The 25,729-nt window shown below is 36.1% G+C and overlaps 1 protein-coding gene across 2 annotated transcripts in view; it reads left to right on the forward strand.

The window, feature by feature from the left end:
• LOC149258416 (upstream activation factor subunit UAF30-like) overlaps positions 1-10,314 on the forward strand; it is a 52,882-nt gene extending 42,568 nt beyond the window's left edge. Inside the window, exons 2-3 of one of the 2 annotated variants that reach the window (XM_089415324.1) lie at positions 9,563-9,692; positions 9,817-10,314. In XM_089415324.1, the coding sequence (XP_089271450.1) occupies positions 9,563-9,685 (123 nt within the window). In that variant the 3' untranslated portion in view covers positions 9,686-9,692; positions 9,817-10,314. Of the gene's footprint in view, positions 1-9,562 lie in introns of both variants that reach the window. The other variant, XM_089415322.1, reaches the window with a different exon arrangement.
• Positions 10,315-25,729: the final 15,415 nt, after the last annotated feature.

A 25,729-nucleotide genomic window follows, 5' to 3' on the forward strand; every position in this document is an offset into this window, starting at 1 on the left:
TGGCGGAGGATTGGATAAGCATATGTGGTTTCCTTGAGGATATAGCATCTAAGAAAGGAAAGGTACTGACACTCTTTGAGAATGGGATAGGCATTCAAGAGAAGAGTGGTTGAAGAGGACCGATATTCTTTGAGGACTCAGGTATGGATATCCAAGATAATAATAGTCCTAAAAGGACATACCTTGTGGACATTTGGATGGGGTATGTGCCTTGTAGAGGTAGTGCAGTATCACACATAAAGCCTCCCAACATAATGCTCTTGAATGGAGTAGAGCTTGTCTAGTTAGGCCTCAGAGATAATGTTGGTCATGATGATGATTCTTACATTATGGCTTATCAATCCGACTCTTCTTATGAGAACTCTTCAATTTGAGAATGATGTTGTATTGTTTGTACAATTATGAATACCTCCCTAGTTAAGAGGGAGTGTTGAAAATGTAATTAGTTTCGATCTTCATAATTGTTGTACTTATTGCAATATGTATCCTATGTGACAAATAAGAGAAGAAAAGAAAAAGTTATTATTATTAAAGCATGGGTTTCATGCTCTTTATTGATGGTGTTCTAGGTAAAAGCATGTTCTTCATGCTTCTAGGATTTGTTAGGTCTTAGGATTTATTGTCAGGAGTCAAAGGAGTCAACATCATGTTTATAAGACCTTTTCGGGAAAATTGTAATTGTTAAAAAAAGAATTATTTCAAGTATAGAAAGTCTGGGAAAACTCCAAAAGTAACAGTCGGCCCTAACAATTACAAGTCGGCCTAAAGGAGGGAATTCAACCCCTTGAGAAGGCTATATAAAGGAGTAGTTTGACTGCATTTGGCACTCACTCATCCACAAGTTCGATCTATCAATAAAGAAGTTCGATCTATAGCTGGGAGAAGTAGAAAAGGAGAGCGAAGGTCTAAGAAGCAAGAAGAATCCAAGAAGGAAGTAAAATCTTTGTTTTGGGCACTCTCTCTCTCTCTCTCACACACACATGCAAAGTTCTAGGGTTTCTTGTGCTGCAGAAGGAGACCGTAGTTGTAGGTTTGAGTTGAAGGAGGACGAAGTGCAATATTTTGTTGTTGGAAGAAAGAATACCCTACCTTGACCTTGTTGACCTTGGGAAGAGATGTCTTGCTTTAGGAAGGTCTCAGGAAGAGGCAAAATTAGGGTTTCATTAGAAGATGCAAGGCCAAAATTGCAAGGTTGAAGTTGCAGTTTGAAGCTGGTTGATGCGGAATAAGGAAAAGACTTGTTGGAGGGTTGACTTGGTACTCGGAGAAAGACTTGGTCTAGGGTTTGGGTTTTTGTGTCTCATTTTGAAGTAGATTCTATAAGATGAGAAGAGTTTACCAGGTTTTCCCCCTTGGAGGGGTTTTGCCCTGGCTGAGAGCCTAATTTCTGTGTCTTCTATTGTTGTTTCATTCTTGATATTTGTTTGATGAAAAGATCTAATTGAAGAACACAAGAAGAATAACTAAGTTCACAAGCAAGTATTAAGGTAAAAGGAAAATAAGATTTAAATCGCTGCCACTTTGCATTTTCCAACATGAAGCAGCAAGAAGATCAAGAAGTTCAAGATTGATGGTGGTGGTGAATATATTTAGCAATGCTTTCTAATCATTTCTCAAATTTTAGGGTATCTCTTGGAAAAGCATTGTTCATTATGTTGAAAATGTAACTAGTTTTGGTCTTCATAATTGTTGTTGTACTCATTTCAATATGTATCCTATGTAAAAAACAAAAGAAGAAAAGAAAAATTTATTATTTTAAAGCATGGGTTTCATGCTCATTTTTGATGGTCTTCTAGGTAAAAGCATGTTCTTCGTGCTTCTAGGGTTTTTCAGGTCTTAGGATTTATTGTCATTAGTCAAAGGAGTCAACATCATGTTTATAAGATCCTTTAAGGCAAAATGCAATTGGAAAAAGAATTATTTTCGAGTCTAGAAAGTCCTGGAAACTCCAAAAGTACAAGTCGACCTAAAGGAGGGAATTCGATGCCTTAGAAAGGCTATATAAAGGAGCAATTCGACCTCATTTGGTACTCACTCACCAAGAAGTTTGATCTCAAGTAAAAAGTTCGATCTATAGTTGGGAAGCATGGAGACAAGAAGAGCGAAGGTCTAAAAGAAGAAGCAGACTTGTTTTTGGGCTCTCTCTCTCTCTCATACCTGCAAAAGTCTAGGGTTTCTGTAGCTACAAAGGAGGCCAAAATCGCAGATCCGAGTTACAGTAGGGCGAAGTGCAGTCTCTTGTTGTTGGAAGGAAGAATACTTTGTCTTGAGTCTTGACCTCATTGACCTTGGGAGGCGCTGTCTTGCTCGAGGAAGGTCTCAAGAGGATGTTGGATTAGGGTTTCCACAACTGCTGCATGGCTGAAGTTGTAGGTTGAAGAAGCAGTATTGAAGCTGGGAGGTCGAAGTTGCAGTTTGAAGCTGGTTGGTGCTAGATCAAGGAAGAATTCAAAGGAAGGGCTGGCTTGGTAGTTGGAGAAGGACTTGGTCTAGGATTAGGTTTTTTGGGTCTAATTGGAAGTAGATACTATAAGAAGAGGAGTTTTTCCGGGTTTTCTCCTTGAAGGGGTTTTGCTCTAGTTGAGAGCCTAATTTCTGTGTCCTCTGTTATTGATGTTTATGTTCTTGATATTTGTTTGATGAAAATATCTAAATAAAGAACACAAGAAGACTAACTAAGTTCACAAGCAAATATTAAGTTAAAGGAAAATTGATTTAATAAGTTGCCACTTTGAATTTTCCAACATGGTATCAGAGCTAAGGTGAACAAGAATGCAATTGAAAGGATCATCTTGTGGACACAAAGAAGGGTTTGCTTGTCAAGGGGAATCATTTGTGGAAGAAAAGAAGTAGAAGACCTATTGATCTGGAAGGAGGGTTTCTACATTGAAGAAGATCAAGATTACATCAAGCTCTCATCAAAGGAAGGCTTGAGAGGAAGACTATAAGAAAGGTTGTCTCTTGACAGAAAGATATCTATTTAAAGGCTCATTGAGAGACATCTTTGAAGGAAGCATCAAAAGGATCTTAGTATCATTCATCACTCTTGAAAGTTGTTGTTGGTAGAATCCTAGGAAACATCTTCCAAGGACATTATTGAAGTTTCTTCAAAGATCTTGAGGGCATCAAGAAAGGTTGAAGACATCATTAAAGAAGATGAGAATCTTGGTTATCAAGCATCTCATTATTACTCTGTTTGAATCTACAGGTCATATGGGTTCTTTATGCAAGGAGAGCAACAAACTCGTTGGAGCATCAAATTACCTAGCATGGAAGAAAAGGATTGACTTGTCACTTATAGAGCATGAGGTAATGGAATACTAGGGAAATCACTGAACCTAAGAAGGACAAGACTCAAGAACTAGCAAAATACAAGGAAGGGGAAGTAAAGGCACAAAGGATCATAGTTGAGTCCATTAAAGATCCTCTTGTTCCATTTGTTGCAAACTTGAAAACTTCCAAGGTTAAGTATGACAAGCTAGTGAACTTGTACTCTGTAAGTACATTTGGACAAAATATGTCTTTGCGGAATAAACTATACAAGATGAAGAAATCAAAGGATGAGGACATGACATCCTTTCTAATGAAGATCTCTCAATTAAGAGATCACTTGTAGGGACTTGGAGAGACAATTTCTGATTCAAAAATGACCATCTGTGTATTAAATGCATTGCCACTAGAATGGAGCAACTTTGCAACAAGCATCTACTCTAAGAAAGATTCAACTCCTTTTGATGAGTTGTGGGCTCAATGTATTTTGGAAAAGTCAAGGATTAAAATAAAAGATGACATTGGACAAGATGAATAATCTCAAGCCTTTCTAGCTCGAGTCAAGAAGCTGAAGAAGGGAAAGTTCGAGAAGTTTCAATGCTTAAGTGCAATGAATATGGACACTATAAAAGGGACTATCCAAGCCAACAGAACAACAAGAGAAAGGAAAGATGTGAGGCTCACATAGATGAGGAAATAGGAGAACTTGAGAAGAAATCGAAGAAGGAAGATGTGAAAGATCTTTACTATTGAAGAAGGCACACTGCCTGTTAGGTTCTTTATGAGGATTAATCTTTCCTTTAGAATAATATGCATTGTTGTTTACTTGATTTTATATAGCATCATAGAGACAAGCATGTGGTAGTAGCATATGTAGAGTCTACTTGGTTAAGTTGTTTTGTAGAAATCATCTAGTCTTTAAGAGTAGCTAAATAGACCATTTTGCATATTGTTCATCCAAGCATTATCTAACATTAAAGTTGCTTTGTAGAAGTCATCTAGTCTTTAAGAGTAGATAGATAGACCATTTTGCATATTGTTCATCCAGGCATTATCTAACATTATGTTAGAGGCAATCATCTTTCTTAGATGGATCATCATGATCTTGGAAGGACCATCATTTTGAAGGTTCTTGGAAGAAGCATGATGACAAGGATAGTATACATTCTATGTAATGTGGAAACAATATTGATAAAGGGATGAAGGAATGCAATGGGTCAAGATGCAGGCTCATTATGAGACATATAGCTAGATGATGGAATAAGAGGCATAAGGATATACGTTGGAAATGAATATTGGTTAAGATTCATGTGTGTAGAATCTTGTAACATGCTTAGTATGATTGTATGATGTTTAAAAAGAATAATTTGACTTACTTAAGGATGTATGAAAGATTAAGACTTTCTTTAGAATATGTAAAATTAACATTCGGTATAATCTTCAAAAGAAAAAGTTGTAACTTGGTAATCAAGTTCGATCCTTGGCCATTCTGATGTGTGAAGGAAGATTCAAGTGGAGATGGACCAAAAGGATGTTGATGTTTAGACGAGGTCATCGTGAGGAGGTAACTCTATTTTTAATTATTGTTGGTTATTTGGTTAACATATTATTTTGCTACTTGGAAGGATGTTGCAAGAATACATGATGACAATTGATGCAAGTTAACTATATGGATGGAAATGTATGAAGAATGTTGAGGGGAGCTCAATATCTGATACTTGACCACTGTGAAGTCAAGATATGCCCATCTTGGGATTGAAGAGGTAGCAGTGTGAGAAGATAACCTGAAGGTCAAAGGAGATCACTTTCATGAGAAAGCTATGATCAACGTGAAGTTTGGAAAATGCTCAATGCAATGCCTTTATGATGTCTAAGATGAAAGTGATGAAAAAGACAAATGACTTGGATCTTGTCTCAAGATTGAAGAGAGAAGATGGCTCCATGATACCTCGAAAGGAAGTAGGCTCGATACGATGAGATGCAAAGAAAAGTTGGAGCCAAGAAGCTATGAAGAACTGGTAGCTGATACTCTTATGAAGACAAGCTATAAGGGTTGTGGTGTCGACTTCCCAAATAGAAAGGAAGTCTAGAATGTCCTCTAGATTTGAGAGGGAGTAAAGGAGTCTCCTTAAATAGGAGCAAGGATCTATTCCCTAGGTAAGAGGGAATAGGGAGTGATGTTAGACATCACATGTGCATTCTCGTCTTCAGGTAATGAAGAGAAAATGGTGGATGATTGGATAAGCATATGTGGTTTTCTTGAGGATATAAAATCTAAGAAAGGAAAGGCACTGACACTCTTTAAGGATTGGACATGTATCTAAGAGAAGAGTGGTCCAAGAGGACTGATATTCTTTGAGGACTCAGGATTGGAGATCCAAGATAAGATTAGTCCTAAAAGGATATACCTTGTGAACATCCAGATGGGGTATGTACCTTGTAGAGGTAGTACGGTATCACACGTAAAGCCTCCTAGCATAATGCTCTCAAATGAAGTAGAGCTTGTCAAGTTAGGCCTCGGTGACAGTGCCGATTATAATGATGATGCTTACAGTTGGCTTATCAATCCGACCCTTTTTATGAGAACTCTTTAGTTTGAAAATGATGTTGTACTGGTTGTACAATTATGAATACCTCCCTAGTTAAGAGAGTGTTGAAAATGTAACTAGTTTCGGTCTTTATAATTGTTGTTGTACTCATTTCAATATGTATCCTATGTAACAAACAAAAGAAGAAAATAAAAAGTTATTATTTTAAATCATGGGTGTCATGTTCATTTTTTATGGTTTTCTAGGTAAAAAGTTAAAAACATGTTCTTTGTGCTTCTAGGGTTTGTTAGGTCTTAGGGTTTATTGTCATGAGTCAAAGGAGTCAACATCATGTTTATAAGACCCTTTCGGGCAAAATGTAATTGGAAAAAGAATTGTTTTTGAGTCTAGAAAGTCTTAGAAACTCCAAAAGTACAAGTCGGCTTAAAAGAGGGAATTCAACCCCTTGGAAAGAGCAGTTTGACCTCATTTGGTACTCACTCACCAAGAAGTTCGATCTATAGCTGGGAAGCAAGAAGACAAGAAGAACGAAGGTCTAGAAGAAGAAGTATAATTGTTTTTGGCTATCTCTCTCTCACACGTGTGGGACGAAGTGCAGTCTCTTGTTGCTGGAAGGAAGAATACTCTGTCTTGACCTCATTGACCTTCGAAGGAGCTGTCTTGCTCTAGGAAGGTCTCAAGAGGACGCTGGATGAGGATTTCTGCAACTGCTATAGAGCTGAAGTTGCAGGTCAAAGAAATAATATTGAAGCTGAGAGGTTGAAGTTGCAGTTTGAAGTTGGTTAGTGCTAGATCAAGGAAGGACTGACTTGGTACTTGGAAGGACTTGGTCTAGGATTGGGTCTTTGTTGTCTCATTGGAAGCAGATTCGATAAGAAGAGAGGAGTTTTTCCAGGTTTTCACTTTGGAGGGGTTTTTCCCTGACTGAGCCTAATTTCTTTGTCCTCTGTTATTGCTGTTCTGTTCATGATATTTGTTTGATGAAAATATCTAAATAAAGAACACAATAAGTCTAACTAAGTTCACAAGCAAATATTAAGGTAAAGGAAAATTGATTTAATAAGCTGCCACTTTGAATTTTCCAATACATTACACTCCACATCAAAATGGAGTAGCAGAACAGAAGAATAGGGCAATCATGGAGATGGCTCATTTCATGCTTCATTTCAAGAAGATTAGCTTTGATTCTTGGGAATGGTAGCACAACCCATAACATCAATAGAGCACCTACTTTTGCTGTCACAGGGATTTCTACTTGTGATAAATATCATGGCAACAAACCTTCTATCTTGCATTTTAGAATATTTGGAGCTAGTGCATGGGAAATAAATCTGTCTTTGGACTCCTGGTACACTTTGGATGCAATGGAACTTGTTAGAGATACGTCCTCTTTAATCCCACCACTCAAAGGGCGGTTGGATATAGAGGATATTTTTGACGAGGTTCCTTGTCATGGTCTACTTGTAGTATTTCTCCCTTTAGTTCTTTCAGCCAATTCTTTAGATGGATCTCGGCATACTTCCATGGATCATGCTCTGTCATCACCATGTAGGTCCTCTTTTAGATGATTCCTATCGTATTTTAATGGACCCCCTGCTTTTTCAAATTATGTGTTGGTCCTGGCTCTACCTTTACGAGTACTCTCTCATGCATTCCTATAGTGTTTGGAAAATTCCTATCACTAATGATGGCCCTGTTGATGGCTGATCTAATCTTTTTGTTGCAGATGTATCTTCACTTCTTCAGGGTATTCTCATCAGTGGCTCATCTAGTGCTCATGTTGTAGAGGATCAATGGCTTATCTAGTCTTCATGTTGTTGATGACTTCACCTATTTAGGATGCCCTTGTCAGTTCAAATCCATTATTCACTGCTTTCAGGCCGAATTTGATGCAATTGAGTTACTTGTTCGTCCATTTGAGAACTATCAAGAGGAAGTTCCTCTAGTACGAGCCATTACTCAATTGTATTTGTGGAACTACAACATTTCCCACGTAAATCTATCTGGAGCTCAGTCTCTGTTGTTGATGATCTTGAAGGCTTTAATAAGGAGCAATGTGGAGTTCAAAGGGGTGATCTGGCCCATTGTTCAATGTGAAGAGGTGAAGTAAATTTAGTTAATTTTGTATTAAATTACTTCCCTTTGTGGTCCGTTGTTCATCTCAAGGCGGGCGGGTATTGAAATTATTGGTGTAATCTATACATGTGGCCACAATCCATTCATATGTATTATTATATACTTGTAATTATGGCTAATGTGATATTTTATTTCATTTATTATATACTAGGTTTGTTGTTAAGGCCGACCTAGTCGAACTTTATTTATGTATTTATTTTTTCTTTTGTATCAGGAGAATCATTAGGCCTGCTGCCTGTTATCAATGTGGCTTGGTGTTGAATTGGAGGCACTGCCCCTATACTCTTGAGCCTAGTTCAACTGCCCACAAGCCATGCTAGGCAGGTTAACTGAGTTTCGAACTTGGGCAGGGCCCCAATATTGGTTGGCAAACACTTTTCGGTGTGGGACTTCAACTGGTCGGCCTAGCTCAATGGGCTGGTCAAATTTGATTTGTAGGCTCAATAATCCATTTGGGGTGGGTGCCCTTGTTATATATGAGCCTATAACCCCTCTTGGGAGTATGCTTCTCTAGAGCTGTGTATAAATACATAGCTTCAGTTCGCATTTTTATCATCTCATCTTGTGATTTTCTTCATCAATAATACAAAGTGTGTGTGATAAGCCTAACGGCAATTTTATTTGGCATTTCTCTCTTGTGCACACTTGTGCATTTCTCTTTTCAGCGCACTCGTGTTTGGGTTTACAAACACTCTCAAGTTCACTAGAGGTAACATAGCTTCAGTTCGCATTTTTATCATCTCATCTTGTGATTCTCTTGATCAATAATACAAAGTGTGATAAGCCTAAGGGCATTTCTGTTCGGCATTTCTCTCTTGGGCGCACTTGTGCATTTCTCTTTTCAGCGCACTTTTGTTGGGTTTACACACTCTCTCAAATTCACTATTTCAGAAATTCGGTGACATCTGATTTCATTGATTCTCGTGTTGACCCTTTTAAATCTCAACATGCAAGATCACTCTGGAACCGCTGATGCTTATATGCAATTGAAAATCTCTGGACAGTGGATGTCATTATTGCTACCTTGATATTGTTTTTAAATTTTGAGAGTATCAGGGGGCAAATCGGAAATTGCCTGTATTTGGCTGCCAAGGATCAGATAGTGCCGCTGCCAAGAAAAATTCCCCTGGCCTGATATGATAGCCAGAAAACCATATCGAGCAAGGCTAACTAGGATTCAAACTGAGGTGGGCAGCATTATCACTGTGAGTCCCAACCACTCTCGCTACTCTTGACAGGCACCACCTGGATATCTTATCAAGTCAGAGCTCCTCAGGTATTATCAGAAAATTCAATGGCTGACACATCTGCAAGCACATAATTCTACACATTGAACACCTTTTCTTTACTCACCAAAGTCTAACTGGAGAACTCTTGATTAACTTGACGCGGAAGTAAATTCAGGCTAGTTTCTGTGTACACTGTAAAGTATTGTCCAGTTCTATAGTTGATCATATAATATGTTGTGAGAATGTAGGCAGGATCGTGGTTTAACTTTATATTATGATAAATCGTTTTAAGACGATGTATTCACTGCTATAGATTAAGTTCGGAGTTGTCCATATTTCATAACTATGACTGAAGTTATATCTGGTGAATATTTACAGGATCCCGCGAACAAAAAGGAGATTGTCTGCGATGAAAATCTCAAGAGCATCTTTGCAGGAAGGGAACGTGTTGGCTTTCTTGAGATTTCTGGGCTAATGGGGGCCCATTTTCTTAAAAAATGAGTGAATGGTTGTTAACGAAGATAGCAAATATATCAATCTGCATTACTTCAACAGTTTTTGATAATATTCTGTGACGTTTCTTTTGATTGGTTCAATTTGACAGAGTCATGCCTTGTTCTGTTTATTTGCAGTTATTTTGAATGTCGCTAGAATAATTTTGAAGTCCACAATTATCTTGGCGGGATTCTTTTTGGCGGTCTAGTTGTTATGTGGGAATGGACAGCTTACAGACTGTCTATTTACATTCAGCTTTTGCCTTCAAAATGATTAGATATGGAGACATTAGTATGTGTAATTCCAGGATGGAGGATATTATATTTGACTCCAGTTCTTCATGTATATGCAATTTCAGATGCCTGTTCCCCATGCTATCACAAACCTTGTTGCGATTAATTAGAGCACTGTATAGTCCTCGACATGTCAGAACTTCATGTTCGGTTTACACCTTTGCATGAGTTCATTTACCGTGTATTTTGACTGGTGCTCTACGCAGAAAATGTTGCAGGAACTGAACTTATGTTCCGTTTCTGATAGAATATGAACTTTAGCACCAACCTTTTATTCCTTGAATTTTTGTATTTTGGTGTAAACAACCACAAAGCAACGTAATCTATATTGTTACATGGTCACTCTTTTGAAAATGTGTTGTATTTCACAAGGATTTAATTTAAAATCAAAGTGCTCATAGTCATACAGAGAAAGCCTTGGGAGATCACTATTCACGGCCTATATCACCTTCTTGCCACCTTGTTGGAGCCTATATTCTCTAGTTGACTTGTTAGGAATTTACAGAAAACAACATTTATCACATTCTAGCGTGTACCTATCTGTAAGACTAGACATTTTGACTGTTCATGCATAACATACGTTCTTACATTTAGGTACATAATTATGCTTCAATTACTAAGATATTTTTTTTGGTTTACTTTGAACACTAGGGGTGAATAATATACTTTAATTTTAAAGCTGGAAACTCAGGATCATCTACAAAACTTAATTTTAAAGCTAGAAACTCAGGATCATCTACAAAACTTAATTTTAAAGCTAGAAACTCAGGATCATCTTATTTTTGTGAAGACTAAATGATATGTAGTTATCAGACATGATAAATTTTTAATATATTTTAATTTTATTTTTAATGTAATGAGAAGAAAAATAACAGATGGGTAACAAAGGTGAAGGATATTTTATATTTTATATTGTTTTAAAAAGTATTTTTAAAAACAATATAATGAGCTTTTATATAAGTTTGCAGTGAGCATAAAATATTTATTCAAAATATATTAAACAAATATAATATAATCATGAATTGTTGGAATTAATGTAAATAATAAAATTAATGATGCATTAGTTAGTGATTTCTGTTGTGTAAAGTTATATTGTATTAAGTTTTAGACTTGACAAGAAAGGCCAATAGTCTTGCTTTGTGAAGACTAAATGATATGTAGTTATCAGACATGATAAATTTTTAATATATATTAATTTTATTTTTAATGTAATGAGAAGAAAAATAACAGATGGGTAACAAAGGTGAAGGATATTTTATATTTTATATTGTTTTAAAAAGTATTTTTAAAAACAATATAATGAGCTTTTATATAAGTTTGCAGTGAGCATAAAATATTTATTCAAAATATATTAAACAAATATAATATAATCATGAATTGTTGGAATTAATGTAAATAATAAAATTAATGATGCATTAGTTAGTGATTTCTGTTGTGTAAAGTTATATTGTATTAAGTTTTAGACTTGACAAGAAAGGCCAATAGTCTTGCTTTCTGGATGATCCGTCTTTTAAAACAGACGATCAAAGGCCATTAACAACCTTCATAAAAATTATAATCAGAACAACTTTTATTAATTTTTTTTATAACATTTCACAACTTTTAATCTAAACAAAGGGCTTAGTGATTATATATTGTTTTGGATGAAAATTTCAATTGATCAAATGCCATTAACAACCGTCGTCAAAATTTTAATTGGAACAACTTTTATTAATTTTTTTTATAACATTTCACAACTTTTAATCTAAACAGAGGGCTTAGTGATTATATTGTTTTGGATGAAAATTTCAATTGATCGCTCTTTCTCCCGCTTAACTACCATGTATCATTTCTCGAGTTTTGTTACAGTGCCTCTTTATTGCCCTTAAATATATTACATTGCTACATTATATGTGCTAACAAATAAGTGAGCATTAGAGAAGGGGCTTTTCATCTCAAATCAAACTAAGATAGTATGACCGAAGTTCAACCTAACTCTAGCTAAAAGTAGAGTCTCTTGTTTCACAGCAAGGAGTTATAGAACTAACAACTTTGGATAAAGCACACGCAAGACTCTTTTGGAAGTGTGTTCTATTTCGGTGGTGGCTGAGGTGTCCTTGTCATACTCTTGTAATGTTTCTTCCTGTAGCATCCATTTGCAATAGGGTTTTGAAAGAATTTTACCATGATGTTAATTAATTGTCTAAGTGGTTTCTAGTGTTCTTGTGGAGCCTGTTTCTCATTCCAAGCACCTTGTGATGAGAAAGATACTTTATTTTAGTTTCCTTTATTGTTTAGTGTGATCTTTTACATGCCTTTTCTTACCTTTGCACTACTTTCACAGAGAAATGGAGTTGGACCCAAACCATTCAACAACATTGGACAATATTAGTTGTATCTATAAGGGGTTTGGGTTTTCTAGAGAAGAAATTAATAGTCTCAATGCTGAATTAATAGTCAAGTGCACCATCTTTTGTAAAATTAGATAACTATCTTAAACCCCCAATTTACCTAAGCATTCGACCCCTCAGAAGAAAATAGTGGATGAGTCCTCAATCCTTGAAAATGTTATTGATGCCCATGGATGCATTTCAAAAAGACTATTTTGTTTGGTAGTTTTATAAAGCTTTTTATGTGCAAATTTGAATTTAGTCTTTCCAAAGGTAATAGAGATAGGAATATTGTTTCAAATTGGCTTTATCCTGTTAGATTATTGTTATGATCATTTTTATACCATTTCCCTATTGCATATTCTCCTTCAACACTATTTGTTGCTTGTGAATCAATTATTTGCTTTTAACTATAGCGGTTATTCTTGTTTGTACAAACTCTCAATTGCTTTATTTTTTTAGTAAGGTGAGAGTAGTTCTATTAGATGATGCAAGACAAAATCACATCATAGATATTCATCATTGGTCTACCATTGGGGAAACCAATCTAGTAACATAAACTAAGAAGTTTCAGGTTGCTTCTACTATTTCTAATCTATTGATGTGAAGCAACAAACCATGAACAAAAAGAACATATTACATAAGCCATAATGCATGTGCTAATAGACAAAAACATATCATAAAACAAAATGTGAGACAAAGCATGCACTTCGAGTGCCATCATGTTCTTGGAATGTGTTGTTGATCGGGCTGTTGGGGATTTGCACAGGTGTTCGATGTGGGGTGTTCAACATCAGTGATGTGCTTGATCAATAGATTGATATTGTCATTGATTGTGTCCATTTTTTCCGTAAGTTCTCCCATACATATTATGATCTCTTGTTGAGCATCTGCTTTATTTGTGAGAACCTTGCCCATGAGAGTTTTGATGTGCCAATAAAGATTTATGGTTCCCATGTCGATTGAGGTCCTAGCCTTGGTTGAGTTTCCAACTTCAGGTATCCAATCTCGGGTCTCTCTCCATCTGATAGTCAGGGATAAATCTACAGGCTTGCCTAACCTAGTCTTAAATTTCTGCAATGGTCTTTTGAACACCTTCGAGAATAATGCGCTTGTACCTCTCCATGTATGCCTTGGCAGAGGATTGGGCTTGGGTACCATGTAGGGAGGGGGGGTTGAGAGTAGGAGAGGACGATGGATTGGTCTTGCGGTGGCCACCATGCCTTGAAGGGATAGTAAGACGATAGTGACCCATACAAGGCAAGAGGAGACAAAACTGAAGGCGAAGAACATTGAGGGTGTAAAAATAATATTTAGGGGAAAGTGGCTAGGAAGCAGAGGAAAGCGATAATGAAGGTTGTAGGGGGGTTTGAGCCAAATCATTGGGAGAGAGGAATAAAAGTCCCCCCAAAAAACTCGGCTAATGAGGGGAATTGGAAACCAACAACTAGTATGCCAAACAAGGGCAAAAGCTGCAAGCATACGTTGATGCTAGTCTAAAAACGAGATGATGGGAACAGTAAGAAGGAGGACAAACCTAAGCAATAGCAAACCACACAGAGAAATAACTTGAATGACAACTAAGAATCTCATGCCACTGACATGGATTGCTAGGATGAATGTCTAGGCCTGCATGTTCGTTGAGGGCATGATTTGCGAGCTCGAGATTGCTCTAGTAGGGGGGTAGACACCATGTTTTAAACGCTGATGTGCTAACCCGGTTCTTGTGATTGGTTGCATAACCAACTTCCGCCCACTTCACAACATAACGTCAACAAATTTGGCCTTGCAAAACCATAATGGCCTCCATGGACTTGCCTTAAAGTCGATGTATTTACAAGAGTGTTCACATGTTTGCTTGGAATGTGGTGATGGATTTGAGATGTCTGGATCGTAGATCTGGGTGGTGGTGTGGCTATGCAGGTTGCCAGGTGGGGGCAAGCCACCATCCCTCTTCAAACCATAATCACCTCATATCATATTGTCGAGCAGACTAGCACCCTTTGTGGGGGAACTCTGGATTGCTTTGTTAGTTTTTTTTTTGTTAACTTTTCTTAAATTGTGGGGGGAACTCTGGATTGCTTTGTTAGTTTTTTTTTTTTTTGTTAACTTTTCTTAAATTGTCCTTGCACATTAGATTTGATCACATCTACACATACTCAAACATTGGGTTGGTGTCACTAGATCACATGCAAATCAATTTATGTAATGAGGATTAATCATGCTATTCATGCATCCACACTTTTCCTTGTTTTATAATGCCATCCCTTACATGCCCACTTGCAATATTGCTTCTCATTATTGTTGTTGTAAATTAGTGCAAACATTCTTTTCCACCTCCATTTTTCTTGTTGCAACGCATAATTTGTTGGTGATGAAGTTTGTTTGTGCATCAATGAGAAAATTGTTGATTTTTTGTAGCTCGTGCAATTGCTTCTGCATAGGCCTTGTGTCTAGGGATGCATAAGTTCCCTCATTCTCCTTAAAACTCTTGTTCTAGGTTGAGAAAGTTGCTGATGTAACATAGCGTAAGTTTAACTTAAGAAAAAATACATATTAATATGTTGGCTTTTTGTGTTAATATAAACATAAGAAAAGTAAAGTAATTTACTATAGTGAATAAATTTTAATCTTAGCCATTGATCTCAAGTAAGGCGATATTTAATCTTGGTCATCAATCACTTTGAGATTAAGGTTAGGATTAGGTTTTTGGTTCAATGTAAAGGTATAAAAGCAACGTTGAAGAGTGTTGGAAAATCCATAGTGTTGGCAGTTAAAACGATTTTCCTTATTATCACATTATCTTGTGATGTTTACGTTATTATTATTAGATCTTTCAATTTATCTTTTCTTATCATCAAGACTAATGCCAAACAACAAATAGAAGAGGACACAAGATGTAGGCATGCTGCCATGGCAAAACCCCCCTTATGGGGAAAACATAGACTTGCGACTACCTCCATCAAGTCATCCTTCTTTTATGTCACCGAGTTTGCCACTGAGTTCGCATCGAGACATCATTCCTTCTCACTGTGAAGAGATCGAATCCTTCTCATTGTTGTAAATTCTCATCACTGTTGTAATACTAAGAGATTGTGTCGAGATCTTCTCCATTGTAACACCGAGCCTTATCACTATGGTTATACCCTTAAATTAGATCAAACCGTCATCACTGTAAATATACCTTTCTTCATTGATGGGGTGCCAAAATAGAGTTATTGAACCTGTGGTAATTCGAGCTTCATGTTAGTGATATCCGCACTTCATTTGAGAGAGATTTGAACTTGTCATTCTGTGATTTTATGCGAGCTTCCTCTTCTGTGATAACCAAATTGTACTTCAGAAAAGTGCGAGCTTATTTTTTGCACTGTGGAGTGGTGCACCCTCCTATTTATACTTGTTTGTCCATAAATGCGCTGACATGATATTTGAGGAGCAGTGTCACTATTTTGCGCTGACATGAGTTCTTTTAAGGGTAGTGGACTTGATGAAGATTATTTTGAAGCCAACAACAAGGAGACCTTGATGTAGGAGGAGTATTCAAACAACAATTTGACTTTAACAATTAACCTAAGGCCTTCAATGGAGGCTTGACCTAAGACATTTGACCCAAGCATGAAACCCATGCTTTAATAAGTCAATTCAATATAATAATAAAAATTCTTTCACTTTCTTTTGACAAATATATTACTTTTGACTCAAGTAATGAAGACCGAACCTAGTTACATTTTCCAACACTCCCTCTTAACTAGGGAGGTATTCATATTTACATATAATCAAAGAGGTACATGGAAGATCTCAATACATCATCTATGAAGATGTTTAGGCACCGCAATGCCATCGACTAGATTTTTGACCAGGGCAATTTATCCATTGGTCTCTCAATAATTTAGGCACCGCAATGCCACATACTATATTCCTAACCAAGGCAATCTATCTGGGTGGGATTAAGATGGACTCAAGATTCCAACGTCTAGGTACAATCAAGGTTGCTAACCATCAACCCAGAGATCCATGTATGTATCCAAAAGCAAAGTTTTATAACCAACACCACCTTTCCAACTTCGGGACCTAGACATCAACACAAAGTGTCAACCATATGTAATCCCAGGCAATGCTTCACTCACAAAGCCTCAACACTCCTTGATCCAACAAATTAAAGATAACCAATCTCTTCCAATCAAACTGATTGGTAACGAGCATGCTATCAAAACCTTCAAGAGATTTACTTGTACAAACACAACTCAATCAATAATATACTTTCACATGTACATAATCACATACAAACCTTCGGGGTCTTCTAGACAACTGATGTTGCTTCTCAAAATAATAGGACTATCAACCAAATCTTTGACAGAAGATTCCTTAATAATACACTTTCCTTTCCTACTTCATATACAACAACATATCTTTAAAAACATTCTCCAATCAAAACTATGTTATGCCCTCCCTCTCAACCTGGGAGCTTCCCTTTATCCAGGGTCGCTCTTAATCTCAGGGAGATCAACTTCTTTTCTTTGACATCAGATAATTTCATCAAAGTTATCATCATCCACATCATGCTTATCACATCAATGAATATCTTCACCATATTGAATATTGTGTACTTTCACAACTTATATAGCGAGTACAACCAAACCTCTAGAAGCATGAAGTTAGCCATATCAAAATCTTATAATAACGGAAGCATTTCAACCAGATATTCAAATAAGAGACACATACTATTCAACATCTTGCTAGGGAGTTTGTCATAAACCCTAGACCAATTCATAACAACTTTCATTACATCTAGGGTTTCAATGTTTCTTTCAAAGGTATGACATACTCTCCTGCAACATATGGAAAACCCTAGAAACAATTTAAACAAATATAGGTCTTACAAGGTATCTAACAACTCTCAAAATTTATATGTTATTTTCCACGAGGATTTCATACAAATCCTATATTTCATACAAATCCTAGATTTCATACAAGAGAATTAATCAATCAAAACCAATCACAATTTAGTTATCAACATGACCAACTTCCACTAGGGTTAGTTGCAAACCCTGAATTTTTAATCAACCATCAATTGCAACTAAAACTCAGATTTCAACAATCTTACACAAATCTCAAATGATCACATTGTCATCATACATAAGATATTTTCACTTTTATTAAGGTTTAACTCCAAGACCCTAGAATTTTATTTTCACAACCTCATCAATCATTATATAACTAGATCTTAGACTGTTATATCACACATACTATAGAATTTAACTCCTACTAGGGTTTCGCTACAAAAACCCTAGATTTCGATATATCATCATCTTAAAATTTCAGACAAGGACTTGTATTAAATCCTAAGACTTATGACCATCAATAATTAGGTCAACACACATATCTAGGAATTCATTATCATGCATAAGCATATCATATGTAAAACAACATTAATACATTAAACATACACTGACCTAGAACAAACTAGGGTTTCAACCAAATGGACTCATACCTAGGGCTTCATTCTTAGGACTCTAAATACATAACAATTTTTTTCTTTTAGACCTAACCAAACCCTAAAGATCTAGGGTTTCATAGCAAAGCAAACCCTACTATTAAAAAATTTCAAAGGTTTGGGATCTCAGACAAACATTCTTCAACCCTAACAAGTTAAGATTTTATGATCATACTGAAAACCCAAACATGACATCATCAACAAAAACTTCAAATAACATTTCACAATAACCCTAAGTAGGCTAGGGTTTCACACATTCTCTGCATACCCTTAGGTTAGGGTTTTCCAGAGAACCGGTCCAGGGTTCTTTAAAGTCAATTAAGAATATGAAGGGGTTAGATTGATCAAGTGATAAATCACCCAAAGCAAGAATCATTATGGTTCAAGATTGATATACATGAAGATGTTAGTAATGTAATGCAAACTTAAAAAATAAGATGATCATATTTTAAGAGAATTTTGTAAGGTGTATAATTTGAGACATACCTGGAGATGTTTCATCGCAGATCTGGTAAGGATTCCTTGAAGTGTTCTCTTTGTATTAAGCCATCATCCTTTATACCTGTAGTACATACTTACAAGCGCAACATGTGATAGGAAGGATGTAATTTAATTTCTTAAGTTAGTTTTGATACATAATCATGGAGGAGGGAAACTTATGATACACTATTCATTCTTTCAAACATCAATAAGACCTTTTATTTGACATCCTAGATTACATGTAAATCCTAGTGGAAGAGGATTAAGGTTCTAATATGTTATCTAGAGAATACATTCTTTATCCTAGACTAGATATAAACAAGAATTATTAAAAATATAAAAGTTTATGTACATACTTACCTTGTGATTACATATCTCTGATTGGGCACCTTATTAGACTTGCATGTGCAATTTTGACAATACTTACTTGATTTACCTTAATCTGATTCCTTGAGATTGTATTCGGATCCTTGATATATCTCCCAGCAGTGATGAGGATAGTTGGGTTGATGTAAAGCTTTCTAATTCCCTTGGTTTGGATTCTCCTTGTGAGGCTAGAGCTGCATCTTGTCTTGAAATATTGAATGATAGGAGAAATATTGAAGGTGCAATGAACAAGAAACCAGCAATATTAGTTAATGAGGATCGTTGGAAGATCAAAGATCTTAATGATAGGACTGGGCATGAACATCCTACTAGTAACATATATTTTCAAGTGCATTCTCTAGAAGAGAACATGGGAACAGTAAGCACATCTGAATGTTCAAAAGAAAACAAACGGGTTGAAGAAGCTAGACAAGAGGATAATTCAATCCCTCCTTTTTTCGCAAACAATTTAAGGCCGGAAAAGACATTCTACAAGGCAAAAATTGAGATAGTAAATGCTAAGCCGTGAATGTCTCTGACTATTCGGCTGCCATCTGCTCAAGACAAACATTTTGTTGAAGTTGAAGAAATCTGTATCCATGCCATCCCTGTTGCAGCAGTCATGGAAGGAATGGAACACATGGGTTTCAGCAGTCATTTCAATCCTTTTGGTAGCTCAGTTGGAGGCTCTTTACTGGCAATGCTTGTTCCAAGTATTTTACAGATGTCAACGGGTGGGTTTGGTCAAAGACAAGAAATGTGTTTTGTAGGCCCATTCAATGGCAGCGAAGCGAGTGATTCGTCAGAATGTGAATCTTATCTGTCATGACTTCAGCTACCTCCCAGTCTTCCCAGTCTTCCATGACAGAATCACCAGTTTCAACAGGAGAACATGCATCTTATGGTAGGTATCCGGATGAAAGATATTTAACCAATTTACTTTTATATCAAGACTAGGTTATTTCTAGTGACAAGGTGCTGATAGAAGCACATTGAGAAGTGTCTATGTGATTTGGAGAATCACTCCAATTCTGGGCACTGCTTGAGGAAAACTTTAAGGTCAAAGTGGCTGGTGCATATCCAAGGAGGTTTGCTAGAGTGTTGGCAACTAAAAATTATGGGGCGTATGTTTGAATGTTGGTCTCACCAATTCAAACTATTTTTTTTTTAAGATAGATGTTTTTTAACCAAATTGGAGGTTATCAAGGCCTGCTCTCTGATTTGTTTGGTTCAAAGCTTATTAGTGTTGAAATTAGTAACAAAACATTTTTGTAGTGTTAAAATTTTGGGAAATGTTTAAAAAGCATATGCAAGATTTAAATGGGGAACGCAGCAAATTTGCTTGGTATTTTTTTTTTTTTTTTAAATCAAAATGTTGGAGTGTTTGAATGGTGGAAATGGATTTAGCACCATCAAGAACCTTTGGGGCACCCAAAACCCTGAAGTTTGATAGCTTTAACTCAAATTTTCAAAAAAATTCTACTGGATTTTGTCATAATCTTGCCAGAATTTCCATTATTTTCCGGGCTAATTTGTGGGCTCTTTAGACTAAGTGTTGGTGGAAAAGTTTTGTTACGATTTTACCAATCTTGTTCAGTTTTGTGGATTGGTTGGATATTCCTTTTGCAAACTATTCAAGGGCTTAATTTTCAACTTTCCAAGTAATTATCAGTTTAAGATAATCTATGTGTTTTCATTGGAAAAAATGTACACAAAATTGCCTTTTGAATAGCCTTTTTATGGCCTTTGTTCATCCAAGGTTTAATCTTCATTACAAAATTTCATTATTCTGTATTTTAATTTGGATTATATATGAAATTGAAATATCACCACTTAACATTCATATGTAAATTAAAATAAACTGTAAATAAATTTTAATTAATTTTTGGAAGAAAAAAAATATTAATTAATAATATAATTTAGAGTGTAGATTTTATAATCCAATCATTTTAATTTAATTTTAAATGGTGATTTCCAACAGCGGTTATTCTCTATTTTTAGTATTTTGTTAGAAATATATCTAGTGTTTTTAGTTTGAGCTCTAAAATATATATATAATTTAAAAAATTATATATAAATATCATCTTTTACAATATCTATATAAAATTTAAATTTGCCAATACATATGGTATATGGCCTCGCTTTCCTTGTATCATTTTTCCAATTTTTATACTATTTTTACAATTTAAAAAACCTATTGTCCTCTCTGTGCACGTTTTGGGGCAATGGCTAGTTACATAATTCTCCTATCCCAAAAATTAAGTGTCAACAAAGGTGGGTAGGGAAAGACTTCTACTTAAGTGTGTTATGTCCAATAAGGGTGCAAATGGGGCAGCAAGTTGATTCAGATCAATCAACTAGATCAAATCTAGATTGTTGTATGCATCTTCTGCAGTTTGGGCTATTTTTCCAGTAAGGGAGCCTAACTAAGTTCTGATTAATAAAATGAAGCCGTTGATTGAACAGAAATTTGTGTGTATGTCAATGTGAGAATGGCCAATTTGATGTGCTTCACAGAATATTTTTTCTTTATGTTAAGAACTCAGCTGTGCTTTATTCAATAGACATAAATCTGCTAGGTATTGATTGCCAGCTTGTTGGGTTCAGAAATTAACCACATCTAGCAGCAGAGTGCTCCCCTTTATTCTTATAAGATTGGCTCAAAACCATTTGAAACTTTGTTGAGGTTAAGTAGCTTTACAGGTGAGAGGAGGATATTATCTGCATCGTTGAAAAGCACAAAGACAAGCACAATAAACTGTTCATTTCCTTAGAATGTGAGAGACTTTAAAAGCTGAAAAACAAGTTGAACACCAAATCAATCGCCAGTTCCCTCACCAGATTGGCATGAAACTAGTATGGTTCCATTCAAATTATATATGTGTGTGTTTGTCTTTGAATTTTGTGTACTATATTTGTTGTTTTTGACATACCCTTGTGTAAAAGATGACAGTGGCACAAGCTTATCTTTTATCTCGTCTTGAGAATCAGGATGTGCAGTGAACATTGGTACCATGACATAAGAGGACTGAATTCAATTCAGATGATGATCAGACAGACAAAACTTGCATATTGAAGTCCAAAAATACAGATGCAGGGTTTTTTGTCACAGAAAGAGCTACAAGTTGTCAATCAAAAAACATTCTCAATTGAGGGCTATCATTGTCCTGTTGAAAATAGATCTACAAATGATCACAATTGTTCAGAACTGTTGGGAAATAGAAATAAAGAATCAAGCAAACCTAAGGAAACTGTAATTTTACGATTGCTGACACAAGAACTGCGGGCAGATTGGATGTTTTCAAACTCCCAGAAAATACATCGGGGAATAACTTGTTAGGCTAGAGAATCAAGAAAATAGTCTTACAAAGTTCTGAAGAACGATGGTCCTTTTATGATGACTATTTGAAGGTGGAAATCATGTATATAAACTGTATACAATGAACACTGTAAAGGACTTATCAGGGAATGCGAAGCTGTTTTTGCTGTCACGTTTTGAATAAACATACAAAAGGCTCAGAAACTGGTTCATTTTTAGGAGGATGCGTGGTTGTTTCTAATATGGTTTAATATGGTTTAAAGTATATTTATAGAGAAAATGATACCGTTGGTTTTGTTGAAGAAAAGGGTAATTAGGTTTGGTGTTTGTCAATGTAATTTTGATCTTTGTACTTGTCAAGAAAAAGAATTATTATTTTTATAAATTATATGAATAAGTTTCTTGCTCATTCTATAGGTCTAAAAAAGTCAAAGAGTCTTGTTGAAGAAAACAGTAACTAGGTTCGGTATTTGTCAATGTAATTTTGATCTTTGTACTTGTCAAGAAAAAGAATTATTATTTTTATAAATTATATGAATAAGTTTCTTGCTCATTCTATAGGTCTAAAAAAGTCAAAGAGTCAAAATTATATTGAAGAGCTCTTCTTGAGCATTTATGTAATGAACATGAGTCAACCTAGTGTCAAGCAGCCCTCCAAGACAAGCACCATCCTTCAAAGAAGAAGCCTGCAAACAAAGCGATGAAAAGACATCATGTTAGCCTGCAAAAATATATTAAATAACTAAAGGATGACATGTCGGTTCACCTGGATAAGTCGGCTCAAACTGGAGACATAACCACTATATATACCCAGTTGGGGTATCCACAAAAGACACAGAAAATCTCAGACATCTCTGAAGTTTTCGGAGGTATGGTATAGGACTTCGGATAGCACAGTAAGACAGAAAATCTTAGATAGCCCAGTGAAGACAGTATCTCGGACAAGGTACAGGATGACTGTATTTTGGTTAAGCTCGTAGGCACAATATTACTGTCTTGGTATACTCGGACAAGTCTCAACATAATTATGATCTCACTATGCCATCTTAGACACATCAGAATCTCGGACAAGTATGGAGGATAATAATGAATACCTCGGTGAAGCATTCACATAGATGTCTCAGTATGGAAGCCTCATCTACATAATGATGATCTCAGAGAAAAGTGCAGTAATAATCTAAAAGAAGATGGAGATATGGTGCAGCAGTTATGGTCTCATTATTGTGATGAATATCTCAGTGAAGGTGCATGAATGATGAATTCAGTGAAGCAGCAGTGTTGATGATGATCTCAACAACAAGAAGAGGATTGGTGACTTGGTCTTGGAGTGGCCTAGTAGGTCAAGGGTTATGGTCTTGGTGTTCGTCAATTGAATCTCCATAAGAAGAATTTCGTGCGGGTTTTCCTCTCCAAGAGGGAGAGGTTTTGGCCCTGGCAGAATGCCAACATCTTGTGTTCTTGTCTCTTTATTTTTGGTAGCAATTTGATGAAATAAACAATCTCTAATAACAAGAAGAAGATTAGGTTAAGATAAATTGTAACAACACTTCATAAATTGTTATCAAGTCTAGAAGAATCTTATTAATCCTATGACTATATTTTGGTTAAGCTCGTAGGCACACTATTACTGTCTTGGTATACTCGGACAAGTCTCAACATAATTATGATCTCACTATGCCATCTTAGACACATCAGAATCTCGGACAAGTATGGAGGATAATAATGAATACCTCGGTGAAGCGTTCACATAGATGTCTTAGTATGGAAGCCTCATCTACATAATGATGAGCTCAGAGAAAAGTGCAGTGATAATCTAAAAAAAGATGGAGATATGGTGCAACAGTTATGGTCTCATTATTGTGATGAATATCTTAGTGAAGGTGCATGAATGATGAATTCAGTGAAGCAGCAGTGTTGATGATGATCTCAATAACAAGAAGAGGATTGGTGATTTGGTCTTGGAGTGGCCTAGTAGGTCAAGGGTTATGGTCTTGGTGTTCGTCAATTGAATTTCCATAAGAAGAATTTCATGTGAGGTTTCCTCTCCAAGAGGGAGAGGTTTTGGCCCTGGCAGAATGCCAACATCTTGTGTTCTTGTCTCTTTGTTTTTGGTAGCAATTTGATGAAATAAACAATCTCTAATAACAAGAAGAAGATTAGGTTAAGATAAATTGTAACAACACTTCATAAATTGTTATCAAGTCTAGAATAATCTTACTAATCCTATTTGCCCTAGATTCTTCAACATGGTATCGGAGCCAAGGTACTAAAGTCAAAGGAAGGCAACAAAAAAGTCATACAAGGATCTGTCTTCAAAGACATCAAAGCAGAAGTAATATATTGCAAAAGTAATCCATGTGAAAACTCCTAATCGTCAAGGAAACCCTATTGTAACAAATCTGAATCTACTTCACCTACTTGATTTTAATTACATTCATGATTCATCAAGTTATTCTTTTGAATACTGAAGAAATTACTTCTGCAACCTACACTACTTAAATTTGATTTGCATGAAACAAGGAAACTGAGCACAAAACAAGATACATAGGACACAGTTATTTTTGTACAAAATAGTTCCCGGAAAAACCCAATGCGGAAAAACCGGTGCAGCAGCTCTAAGGGTTTATTATTATGCAGGAGAAAATTTTGAATACAAATCTAGGATGCTCAATTAGCAATCCTTTATAGAGAAAATATTGGACAAAAGACTGGTGAAATGATCTCACCCTGTCACTGGGGAATCAGTGACTAATCCTTCAGATCTGGAGGCTCTGCGTCACCCTCTGCGTGGCTTATGCACAAAACTACGTCACCCTAGGCAGCTTCTGCGTCACCCTTCCTGGGTATTATGTTGCCTCTCTGCTCTGGATCCTCTGCTGGCTGAGAATTCGACTTTCTTGCCTCCAGTCTCACACCTTGGCTTCCGACACCTAGACTTCGAATTCCCTCTGCAGAATTTCAACTTCCCCTCATTGACTGCGCTGCCTCTATGTCAGCATTGCGTAGGCCAGCGTCAGCCCTCCTCTAGACGTCTTCTGTCCTTTCTCTGCCTTGTATTCTCTGGAAAGTCCTTCTTCCGGATTCTCACTGCCCATCTAATGCAAGATCTTCCCAATCGATTTTCCTCTCGAGAACTTCTCACCTCAGAAAATCGATTTCTTCAATTTCTCTGTGTGTTTCTAAATGAACCCGAAAGCCTTTTTCTTATACTTTTCCTGTTGAGACTTCAACGACCGAGATTAAGTCTCTAATCAACAACTAAGATTAAAACTTGACTTGATCCGCCTTCTAGATCATTCTCACCCACATTTTGATTAATACCTATTAATATTTCAATTTTCCTAAGTTTAAACTTAGGAACCCCGTTAAAAATATTAATTATTTTAATAAAATACAATCCGGGTGGAATTTCACCAAACGGATTCTGGGTTCTTTAGAACTCATGTGCCTTAGCTTCTCCACCAATTTTCAAGGCTAGAGCACTTCCGATGCTACATAAAACTAACAATCCAAAGAATACCTCTCACAATCCATGTTTACATCACTATCTCAATATAGTTATTACATCAAGGCAGTTTCGGTGATGAGATAGTCTCTCTATACAGTGCCACCCACAATTTAGTTATGTTATTCAGTGACAAGTTTGGGCTCTCTATACATTGCATCTCTACACAACTCTATGCACATAGACATCACTGTCTCAGTGCAGTACCATATCAATATACTTGT

This window comes from Pinus tabuliformis, chromosome 6, assembly GCF_031772625.1.
Source record: "Pinus tabuliformis cultivar Carrire ecotype Pingquan chromosome 6, CPIR1, whole genome shotgun sequence".
Lineage (NCBI taxonomy): Eukaryota > Viridiplantae > Streptophyta > Pinopsida > Pinales > Pinaceae > Pinus > Pinus tabuliformis.